The sequence below is a fragment of the Hyperolius riggenbachi genome, chromosome 3 (assembly GCF_040937935.1).
Source record: "Hyperolius riggenbachi isolate aHypRig1 chromosome 3, aHypRig1.pri, whole genome shotgun sequence".
In the NCBI taxonomy this organism is placed as follows: domain Eukaryota; kingdom Metazoa; phylum Chordata; class Amphibia; order Anura; family Hyperoliidae; genus Hyperolius; species Hyperolius riggenbachi.
The window spans coordinates 270,374,062-270,386,149 of NC_090648.1; the positions used below are offsets into that span (position 1 = coordinate 270,374,062).

Consider the following 12,088-nt stretch of genomic DNA (forward strand, 5'->3'; position numbering starts at 1 on the left):
ATGTCCAAATGTTCATGTACTCCTTAGCATGTCCCACAGAACTGACTGCAATCTACCTGGACACATTTTTTCAATGTATCACATGTAGAAACACCAACTAAGTTTTCTGGGAGAGAAGCAAGAGGTCAAATGTAATATTGAGGACTGGTTCAGACGGCTGCCCAACATCTCGCTTCAGATGCTTTTCTGCAAGTGAGCAGAAAAGCATTTTTCAACTTCTGGTAGCGCTTGCCATTGTTTGATTTTTACGTTGTGTTTTGACCTTCGCAGAGGGACACTGAAGTGCTGCAGCTACCTGACCCTGGACATTACATGTGGCGTCCAGCTAAACAAGAGGCAATGTGGAACAGTGCAATTCATCACAGCGTTTGCACAAACAATGGTTAACAATTGTGCCAGCAGCCCGTTTCTAACTTCACTCAATTATTAAAATAATTCTGGCCACAGTGAGATAGCTATTATGTTTTCATTAAAATGGCCTCACCATTAGGTTCTAACCCACAGACCAATGCTTTTTGATGCTCCTCCAGCTTCTTGCTACTTTGCCTGCAAATGTAGCACCTGCAACAATAAAATAAACAAAAAAGTCTCAAGACAAAAATTAGCAATAATCTTCACATTGTGAAAATCGACAGTTTATCAGTGAAATCATATGGATGTTCTTCCTGTGCTGGAGTGGGCTTCCTTTTAGGAGCATCAGTTTCCTCATAGAAACTCAAATCATATGCCCTTTTATGTGGTACTTATTATGACCTTGACTACGGGACAGCCATGTGAATTGTGTTCACTGTAAACTACTGCAAATAGTTGTGATAAGTCCATTTCTCAGTAACGCAACATACCCTGATGTGCAGGAAAGGTTATCTCTTGGAGATCCCACTGCCCATTCCGCTAGCTGGAAAGACACAGTTCCTTCGTAATAACGATGAGAGAGAAATGTCTTGAAGCCTAATAATTATAATATAAAAACAAATTATATTATGAACAATGGCCTTAAAAATCTTACTTGTGCTTATGGGTAAATGTATAAAAATGTGGCACCAATCAATATTTCAATATACTTTCAGCTGTCATGGCTACTATTATATAATTGTCTCCTGACTAGTCTAGTAATCAGGATTAGAGTACGTGATGAAATTTGGATAAGCATGAGAGGTTCACAGTTAAGAAGTTGTGCACATTGCAAACAGGGACCAGCATGCTAGATCAGTATAGGCAAACAGTGACATCTTTGACTGAGCATACTGTGAGGGACATGCCTCTTACTTAAAGCAGAGTTCCCCAACCCTATCCTCAAGGCCCACCAACAGTGCAGGCTTTGCAGAAAACCACAAACATACACATGTGAAGTAATTAGTGCCTCTGTAGAACTGATTAACTCTGTGGATTTCCACAAAACACACACTGTTGGTGGGCCTGGAAGACAGGGTTGGGGAACACTGCCTTAAAGAGACTCCGTAACAAAAATTGCATCCTGTTTTTTATCATCCTACAAGTTCCAAAAGCTATTCTAATGTGTTCTGGCTTACTAAAGCACGTTCTACTATCACCATCTCTGTAATAAATCAACTTATCTCTCTTGTCAGACTTGTCAGGCCTGTGTCTGGAAGGCTGCCAAGTTCTTCAGTGTTGTGGTTCTGTGATGCATCTCCCCCATCCAGGCCCCTCTCTGCACACTGCCTGTGTATTATTTAGATTAGAGCAGCTTCTCTCTTCTCTCTTATCTTTTACAAGCTGGATAAATCCTCCTCTGAGCTAGCTGGGCTTTCAGATACAGAGGAATTACATACAGGCAGAGCTGTCTGCACTCTGCAGGAAGAAACAGCCTGACACTTCAGTGGAAGATAGCTGCAGGGGGAAAGAAACACACAAATGATCTCTTGAGATTCAAAAGGAAGGCTGTATACAGCCTGCTTGTGTATGGATGTATTTTCTATGTGTGGACATACTGTACATCAATCTACTTCCTGTTTTGGTGGCCATTTTGTTTGTTTATAAACCAACTTTTTAAAACAGTTTTTAACCACTTTTAATGCGGCGAGGAGCGGCAAAATTGTGACAGAGGGTAATAGGAGATGTCCCCTAACGCACTGGTATGTTTACTTTTGTGCGATTTTAACAATACAGATTCTCTTTAAAGAATACCTTAGCACTAATTTAAATCTAAAAATGACGCCACGCGTGTGTGTGGGGAGGTGCGCATAGGCTTACCATAGCTCTCGTGGCCTACGCCGTTCTATGGTTTGCCCGCTGTGCCTCCGTTCCTTATTTCCTGGTCGGCATAGTCGGTGCCCTTTGACACGGACATAATGCACTGCACATGCGTAGTATGCACTTTTGGGCTGCCTGTGACCGTGCTCACCGGGAACTAGTATACTGTACGTGTGCACGCCAGCACGAGGACGTAACCAGCATGTGCGCACTCCACTGGCGAGCTCAGTCACAGGCAGCCCAATGGGACATGCTGTACATGCGCAGCATGTCCAGCGCAGTATGTCTGGGTCAAAGGGCACCAACAAGCATATATATATATATATATATATATATATATATATATATATATATATATATATATATATATATATATATATATATATATATATATATATATATATATATATATATATATATATATATATATATATATATATATATATATATAGAGAGAGAGAGAGAGAGAGAGAGAGAGAGAGAGAGAGAGAGAGCGGGAGGCACAACAGGCGAACCATAACAAAACTCTGGGTCACGGTAGGTGCAGTAAAGCCTATGTGCATGGCTCTATTTTAAGTCATTTTAAGCAATGTATAAGTACACTAATGCTGAGGATACAAAAGTATCACATCCAAACTATGTAGCTATGATCCAGACAAATGTCTGGAGTAGAAAAAAAAATGAATACCTGCTTCAAGCAAAGCTGGGTGGGAATGCACAGCTAATTCTCTGCATTAAAACTAAAAGGAGACAAAAAAGGCTATGACCGGAAAATGGGGCATGGGAACATTGGAAAACTAGACACTATCATTTTTGCAGCTCAAAGCTCCACAGTGCTGAGATGAAACTTGGTTTTTATTGTAGTTTGTTCACATTGGCACAGGGCATATAAAAGTATACAACACAACTTAGTCAGTAGAGTGTAGATATAATAATAGTTTTAAGTGGACCTCACCTATTGCATTGGACAGAAGGAAAACAGAGAAATGCACCCTGTATGCACTTAGAGTTTAGCCTGTTTAATTCCTCCTAATTTGTTTACTCCCTTGTGTCACATGACTGCCATGTCAGATAAGATCATTTGAAAGTACAGGAGGTTAAAGAGACACTAACATCAAAAATATTCTCTGGGGGGTACTCACCTCGGGTGGGGGAAGCCTCGGGATCCTAATGAGGCTTCCCATGCCGTCCTCTGTTCCACGGGGGTCTTGCTGCGGCCCTCCGAACAGCCGCCGACAGACCCGACTGTCAATTCAATATTTACCTTTGCAGGCTCCATCGGGGGCGCTGTGGCTGCTTTCAGCTCCGAAGTAGACGGAAATACCCGATCTCAGTCGGGTCCGCTCTACTGCGCAGGCGCCGGAGACTTGCGCCTGCGCAGTAGAGCGGACCCGACGGCGATCGGGTATTTCCGCCTACTTCGGAGCCGACAGCCGTCAGAGCACCTGCACAGGAGGCGGGAAGGTAAATATTGACGTCACCGCTGTACGGAGGGGTGCAGCGAGACCCCTGAGGGACAGAGGACGGCGTGGGAAGCCTCATTAGGATCCTGAGGCTTCCCCCACCCGAGGTGAGTACCCCAGGGGACGTTTTGACGTTACAGATTCTCTTTAACAATATGCCTGCTTCCATGAACCAGGAAGTAGAAACAGTGCAGATGCATTTTAGGATTTGAATCAGCTGTAACAAAGACAGGTTTTTTGTTTAAAGAGACTCTGTAACAAAATGTTCAGCCTTATTTCTTCTATCCTATAAGTTCCTATACCTGTTCTAATGTGGTCTGTCTGACTGCAGCCTTTCCTAGTTGCACAGTGGCTGTATTATCTCTGTTAACAAATCTAATCTTCTTTCCTTTGCCGGCTTTGTCGGCTCAGGCAGGAATGTGTTGCTCTGCTGTGATAGAAGTTATGCACACCCTCTCCACGCCCCCTGCAGGCTCTGAGTCACAGACTGAGCTTCTCTGAGCCTGTCACATGCTGGTTAGCAGCCATGTTTTTTGTTTGTAAACACTGCCTAAAACTGGCAATTACAAGCCAGGATCTCAGCAGGGAGTGGCAGAAACAGCAAAGAGGGGCCCAGGAGAAAATAATGAAAAGAATGGTATGCTTTTTATTGTAAGAATTTTAGAGTACAGATTCTCTTTAAAGGTTATTATGCCGTTGCGTATCTTTTAGAGCAGAGAGGGCATTCTTGAGTTCAGGTCCGCTTTAAAGTCTATATGGCATCAGTACACAAGAAAGGGAATATTAATCACTGCACCTATATCACAAGGTGCAATCTTTTCTGCTTAGCATTGACTTTTATTTTTATTCCCAAGAACAAGAACAAAAGTATATTTCCTTTATTTTTTCCAGGGTTATACAGTGCATGATAGTTTAGAAGATACTCTATCTTTTAAGTCATAACACACTGGCTTTACAAGTTCTAAAGGCATGACAATCTATCCCTGTAATGCCACTTCTACCAAGAGAAAGGGAGAAGCACAACACATACCAGACAAAAAGACCATGAAAACAGAGTGAATGTCTCCTAATGAGGTCATGATCAATCTATGGAGCGTTGATTGATAGTACTGACCCTATAACACAACTATGTAATCATTGTCAGAGGAAACACAGCCTCTCCTCAACTATATCAATGACCGATGAAATCCTAAGTTTAATGATGAAGAGATAGCATAATTACATAAACCAAAAATAGCATTCACAAGGGAAAGCTGAAATTTGGGTTTCAATTCATTTTTGATGCAAGATTAAATATAACTTTACGGAACAAAATTGCTGTGATTTATATTATTGTCAAGTACACATACACAAAACCTAGAGAAAAACCATAAATACGATTTCCATAATTACATTTATGAATGTTGTAGCATCAAAGAGATTTAGTACTGTGAAATGATGGATCATTGTTGCACAGCTAAAGAAACCCTAAACCCACAAATTACGGTACATTTAAATTTTTAATTGCTATTCACAGCTTAGATGACTTTATTGTAAATTTATTTTTAATTTTCCTACTGGGACATCACTTTCAAAACAACACTTTATAAAGAGGAAGATGTGATAAATGGTAAGTGGATACAGATCGCAATTACTTCCAATGATAAATGATTAAAATTTTATCAGCAGAAATGACACATTCTTTACCCAGATTAAGGAACATAAAATGCTAAATCAGAATTGCATTCATCCTTTGGCAATCATTTTCAGTTTCTATTATATATGTACAGTGTTATAAGTCTGCAGTGTCCAATCTCTGCCCAATGACTGTAGGGACAGAAGCTGTAAAACGGAGAAATATACTTTTCAACTAGGATTTCTTCCCTGAAGCAAACGGTTCATATAATGTAAAATAAAAAGCATAACAGAACAACTCAAAATGACAAAACACAGTAATGGGAATAATTTAAGATCTTGTGTTACTTTACCTGAAAAGTCATATCTGGCAGGGCCCAACCAACGATTCTTTTCACTGCCTTTTAAGACATCACCATAGAAACCATACCCCAATAACGAAACAGAGTACTTTAGAAATGTTTTTTTGTGGTGAACTGAACTGACATCCAAAGGCTGAGAATCACCTATACAGAAAACAAAACAGTAAAGCGAGGAAAAGATGTGGCCATCCATGTAATAATTACAGAATTTCTTATGTCAAGCATGCTCCACAGTCGTGACATATTGAGCAGCTGTGTCATTGTTTAATTATATTTCCCTGAAACCTTGCAGCTATAGGTATACACTGTCAGTATGTTCCAAATGTTGTGACATATATGACGAAATCTGGTGCTGAGTAACTGAATACTGGTACCAGCCAAATGTATCTTCTGTTCTGTGATCTATGCTTTGGAACTAGCAGTCACATGATAAAGTACAGACAAAAAGTATAGAAAAAGTTTTTCTTTATTAACTTAAGAGTACATGAATACTGGAGATAAAAATAATAAACACGTAAAAAGGAATCTGCAAACGTTAATTTAAAAGGACCACTAATGTGAAAAATGTAAAACCGTGCACACGCGCTTTTGTAAAGAATAAAGGGGATACTGAGAATCGTCTATGGGGAAAAGAACCAGTCGAAAACCTGTCATTTTTACTGCCAATTGTAAGTGACAGCAACACAAGAGAAAGTATACGTGCATTTTAATCTGGGAGAAATACACTTCTTATATGTATGTGTAAAGATGTATTTTAAATTGAAAAAAAAATAAAATAAAAATTGTGATGTGGTCCTTCAACGGATGAGTAAGAAAAATAGTTCTGCTGTTGCCTGCTTAAGATATATGCAGAATGCATAACTACATACTGCGCATGCACAGAGTGCCCCCAGCTGGGGGCGTGCAATCAAGGACGTGCATTGCCAGGCAGCGCTGGCACTCCCGACCAAGACATGGCTTCTAAGGGTCGGTACACAGTAACTGTATCCTCTAACCTTAGCGGTAACCACAAGCTAGACTTGGGGTGGAAAACTGCAGCTCAAAGCAGTAACCCCGAGCTACACTCGTGGTAGCCTCCAGGAGGACCATGCAGAGCATTGCGTGCAGTTGCAATATAGTGTGGCAAATACTCTAATCCTCACAAAGCACCATGTCCAATGCTGATGGGTGAGGGAGCCCTGACAGATATATATTTGGCCCAGTAAGGATGCCTGTATACTTAATTCACTATCAAATCACTCTAATCAGAGCAAGGAGTCAATCCAAGAGCCAAAAACTTGTGCAGGCGATCACTGCATTGTCAACACAGGTGAAAACGACAGATAGGCAACCAAACACAGATTACCAAATGACGTTAAACACTCAATCTTTTAAATAACTTCATTTACAGGTAGTCCCCGGTTAACGAACGAGATAGGAACTGTGGGTTCGTTCTTAAAATGAATCTGTTCTTAAAGAGAACCCGAGGTGGGTTTGAAGATTATTATCTGCATACAGAGGCTGGATCTGCCTATACAGCCCAGCCTCTGTTGCTATCCCAAACCCCCCTAAGGTCCCCCTGCACTCTGCAATCCCTCATAAATCACAGCCACACTGCTGACAAACAGCTTGTCAGAGCTGGCTGTGTTTATCTCTATAGTGTCAGTCTGCTGCTCTCCCCGCCTCCTGCAGAACTCCAGTCCCCGCCTGCATCCCTTCCCTCCCTGCTAATTGGAGGGAAGGGACGGGGGCAGGGACCGGAGCTATGCAGGAGGCGGGGGAGCAGCTGAGACTGACACTACAGATGTAAACACAGCCTCACAGCACGGCTGTGATTTATGAGGGATTGCAGAGTCCAGGGGGACCTTAGTGGGGTTTGGGATAGCAACAGAGTCTGGGCTGTATAGGCAGATCCAGCCTCTGTATGCAGATAACATTCTTTAAACACACCTCGGGTTCTCTTTAAGTCAGAACCTTGTGCCATCTCTGTCCCCTGTACCTCCTCTGTGCCTCCAGTGTCCCCCTCTGTGTCACCTCTGACCTCTGTACCTGCTTATAAAAGTTTAAAAGCCATTTTTATTTTGAATTTTTCTAAATCTTTAAAAAAAAAAAAAATTCGACTTGTTCCCATGGAAACACAGAATCCATGTAGTTCATATCGGTGGGTCGTTTGTAAGTCGGAGATTACCTGTATAGAACAAAAGTCACTAACAGTTTTCATTTTTGCGTAAACAAAATAAAAAAATAGAAAACAAACAAACATGAATAGAGGAATAGTTGACTATGAATGATGTTTTTCAAATTGTGTGCTCTCATTTTTCGTTAAATATGATCATTTTACAAAACCTGGCAATGGCAACTACAGTGTCAGAGGTGCAAGAAGGGGATTGGGAACAGTTTGGGAACAATGATAATCACTATTCAAAGTATCTATAGAAGTAATTATGAGCACAGGACTAATAGACAGCTAATACTGCAGTTGAGTGAGTATTGCTACGTCCCTGTCAAAAATAATATGAAGCACAAACTGATACTGTCAAAGTAGCTGGACTACAAGAAAACATGAATAGATATTTTACAATGAATTGGCTGTGGCATCACCACCATCGGAAAAACCGATGCAGCCAGCAGAATGCTGAGAGGAAGGTTGTTTGTAACCTGCGATGGCCTGCGTGCAAGAGCACTTGAAATTAACAATGGGTGGTGGGCAAGGCAATAGATGTTCGCAGGACATGTGGTACATGAAAGAGCAAGGGAGAGAACAATGCCTTTGGCTAGCACTCAGCCAAGTCAACACAGGATCAGGGGACGTTGTACAGTTGCTCAATTCTTAGCGGAGGTGAACAGTGCACAAAGTTAGAAGAACACTATGCCTGGGGCACTGTTGAAACAGGAAGAAACTTATATGAGTCAGGAAAAGGGCAGGGGCATCTTAAAATACATAACAATTGGAGGATCTATTTCTCTTCGAGATTTGAAATCCCTTTGGGTTTGCTTTAAAAGCACAAACTGCAAAGAGAACTCTGTATTACATACCTAATACAATGTGCAAAGCAGAAGTTACTGGATCACTGATGCCCACAGTAGCAAAGCACACACAGTCTGTAGATCCTAAAAACAAAGAAGAAAAAATAACACACATATGTGCAATGTTATCTCTATACAAGCTAAAATAAATGTAAAGTTGTCCAAACACACAAGGAGACTGTCACCATGCAGGCAGGGTTTGACTGCCCTAAGGGAATAAGCTCTCCAAAGTGCTTAATGAACATACAAATCATGACTAAAATTAGAAATCTACCCTGTCTGCTCAGCTGCTAAGCCCCCCCCCCCCCATTCTCTTCTACCACCCTTCCCCCTAGCACATAAAAAGAAACAGAATGTTTGCGCTGCAGCATCTACTTGTACTCTCACCCATGAGACTGTCTTTGAATAGCTTAAGCATCTATCTCTAGTATACTAAGGAACCATCTCTTCTATACTTGAGTATTTACAATTTTATACCTGACTGGAACAGCACAAACGAATGAAATGCTTTGCTCCAACTTCTGTCCTTGTGTGTTGAAGTAGGAGGATAAATTGAAGCATGTACAGGTAGTTCTCCGGTTAACGAACGAGATAGGGACTGTAGGCTTGTTCTTAACCTGAATCCGTTTTTAAGTCGGGACGCAGTGCTATCTCTGTCCCTTGTGCTTCCAGTGTCCCCCTCTGTCTCTCGTGCCCCCTAATGCAGAGTATGCGCAGCGGAAGGCGAAACAAGTCTCACCTGCTTCCAGGGCGGCTCCGGGCCAATCAGCGGCGTCCTCTCACCCCTCAATGTTCCTCCCGGCGGATTAACTAGCGTCGCGTAATGACGCAATCAGAAGGAGACCCCGCGGCTCCTTCTGATTGCGTCATTACGCAACGCTAGTGAAGCCGCCAGGAGGAACATTGAGGGGTGAGAGGATGCCGCTGATTGGCCCGGAGCCGCCCTGGAAGCAGGTGAGACTTGTTGTGCCTTCCGCTGCGCATACTCTGCATTAGGAAAGTTGGTACAAGAGGTAGTCCCCGGGCTGTGTGACGTCATCGTGGTGGGTTGGCGGGCGTTCGTATCGGTGGGTCGTTCGTAAGTTGGGCGTTCGTAACCTGGGGACTACCGTAAATTCAAATTACCTTGACACTTCCTCTTTATTTATGGAACACCAGTCCATACAGCAAGTCAAGAACTCACGTGCAAGTGGACTTATCTTGGTGTACAAATAGATGAGGGGGACTGGGAAAATTGTTTTCTGAATGTAGAAGGGGTATCTCCCTCTCTCAGAGAGAGGCTGATTCAACTCTACACTCTATTCCAAAGTTACCTAAGCCCCTCACAGCTAGCCAAATTCTCCTCTACCGCATCCTCTTGCTGTCTTGAGTTACAACTACTTAGCCCCTCATTTTTGCATTTAATCTGGAAGTGCCCATCTGTGGAAGACTTCTGGAAGCAAGTGGTTGCCTTCTTGCATGATAATATGTGCTTGTATAAGGGAGAGACAGACTGGCACCAGATGTGGGTGGGTGGGCACTGGATTCACCGGATTGCGTACTCCATAATCAACGTGCTCTCCAGAGCATACACTTGAGCAATTGACAATGAAGAAAAAAATGGAGACACAGTTGAAAAAAATAGAAATACCTTTTAATCGACGGTGTACTGACACGCGGGGTACAGTGGGGGGTGAGGGGATGCCATTTTTTCTTCATTGTCAAATGATAATATGTGCCTTACCACTGTTCTAGACATGTAGTAGTTGTGCATTCTTAAAGTTACATAGAAAGGCTTATTGAAGTTTGATAAGGCCTTTCTTATCGAATCCCTCTTTTCAGCCAAGCAGTGTATTGCCTACAGATGGCTATCCCCATATGTCCCTCCTTGGCAGATTGGAAAACTAAAGTAAAGGCCTCTTTGCCATATGAAACATTTTTTTTTTAAAACACTGGACACTTTTTTAACCAGGAAGGAAAGTGGTGGGGCTGGTTTCATCCTTAAGAGACATGCTGGCCGGTCAGACCACCTGCTACCTATGTGATGTGCCTGTTCTCACCATCAGTAATGTAAGCATATTACTGCTTGTTTTAGTAATTTTATTAAAGGTATTTACACTATTGGAAGCAGTATATTGAGTCTTAGATCCTATTGCTGCCTTGATGCCCAGGGTTTGGAGGGCTGATACGCATTTGAGAAAGAAGTTATCTGGTGAGTGTGACCCATGAGGGGATGGGATTAGCTTCCCCTAAGTGGAGTGGACACACTGATGTTACATTATTTAACAGTGTCGGGCACCATGTGTGTTCTTTCTCCAATTACTTCATAGGGTGATGTGATACAAGTGACATGTATGGATTTAGATTACTGTTCACATCCCACCTGATCTATAAAGTTACACTTGAGCCCTGGAGTTAACTTCGAGCCTCTGGAATTACTCTGGAGTTAACTTTAGGTAAGCATAACATGTTTGTTCCATTGCAGTTCCACCTTTATATTGTTCTAACTGATTTTATCTGTTTTTTGCACAGAATGTTTTCATATTTCATGAAGTCCGAAAAACATACTGGCCATTGCCTGTGCACGAGGTGCCCACGCTCAGCTGTGCTGTATTGCTCAGAAGCGGATATCATAGGTATGTACTGTGATCACGTGCCTACGACAGTGACCGTATATGCGCTTGCGTGCGTTATTGTTTAGGGGGTGTAAGTGGGTTGGGAAAACACCTGGACTCTGGGACTGTTCTGCTGAGACCAGCAGACATGTTTGATTGTGTCCCCAGGTATTTCCCCTACAGAGGATTGACAGAGTCCCCCACCTTTCTCGGGTGGTGCTACAACAACTAGTGAGAACTTTGATGCTTACTCATAAATAGTAACCCTTAAACTACAATTATGCAAATACCTTCTTGAAGATACATTTATAAAAGAATTATAGAACAAATACTATTATAGTTTGAATTATTCAGTTTTGCCTATATTTCTTTTTATCCTACTACAAGTAGTGTGCGCTTTGTAGCAGGGTTTAAAAACCCTATGTTTTGGGGCAAAACAGGTGACTTTACAGTATATAGTATCTGGAACAGGGAGTAGAAGGCCTCGGTTTCAAGAAACTGCCTGTTGAGAGTGCTGCTTGCCACTGCGTAAAGAAACTATGCTGAAATGAAGCAAAGGGCAGTTTACAGTCAGCGTCGTGCCCACACTTATCGCCCTTTTGCAATAGAGGTCTCCCTTATTTCAAGAGTATTACTACATTGTGTGAGAGAAAGGAAGCAAACCAGATTTCTTGCCAGCCTGTAAGAACGTTCACAATTAGTGAAGCATATGTGCTTAAAGTTTTAGCAGCCCTGTCCGCGTTTTCATGTGAGATAACCAGAAGGAGGTGTTGGCATTACAGCAGTCACGCAGAAGAAGAGGAGAGTCAGTGGAAGAAGAGGGGAGCTGATCCAACAT

At 42.1% G+C, this 12,088-nt stretch overlaps 1 protein-coding gene across 1 annotated transcript in view; it reads right to left on the reverse strand.

Moving 5' to 3' along the window:
* Positions 1–458: 458 nt before the first annotated feature.
* Positions 459–12,088, reverse strand: part of LOC137560758 (ceramide kinase-like) — a 72,327-nt gene continuing 60,697 nt past the window's right edge. Inside the window, exons 8-11 of the mRNA XM_068271907.1 lie at positions 8,666–8,740; positions 5,642–5,794; positions 843–948; positions 459–561 (exon numbers count right to left, since the gene is read on the reverse strand). Of these exons, the coding sequence (XP_068128008.1) occupies positions 459–561; positions 843–948; positions 5,642–5,794; positions 8,666–8,740 (437 nt within the window). The remainder of the gene's footprint in view (positions 562–842; positions 949–5,641; positions 5,795–8,665; positions 8,741–12,088) is intronic.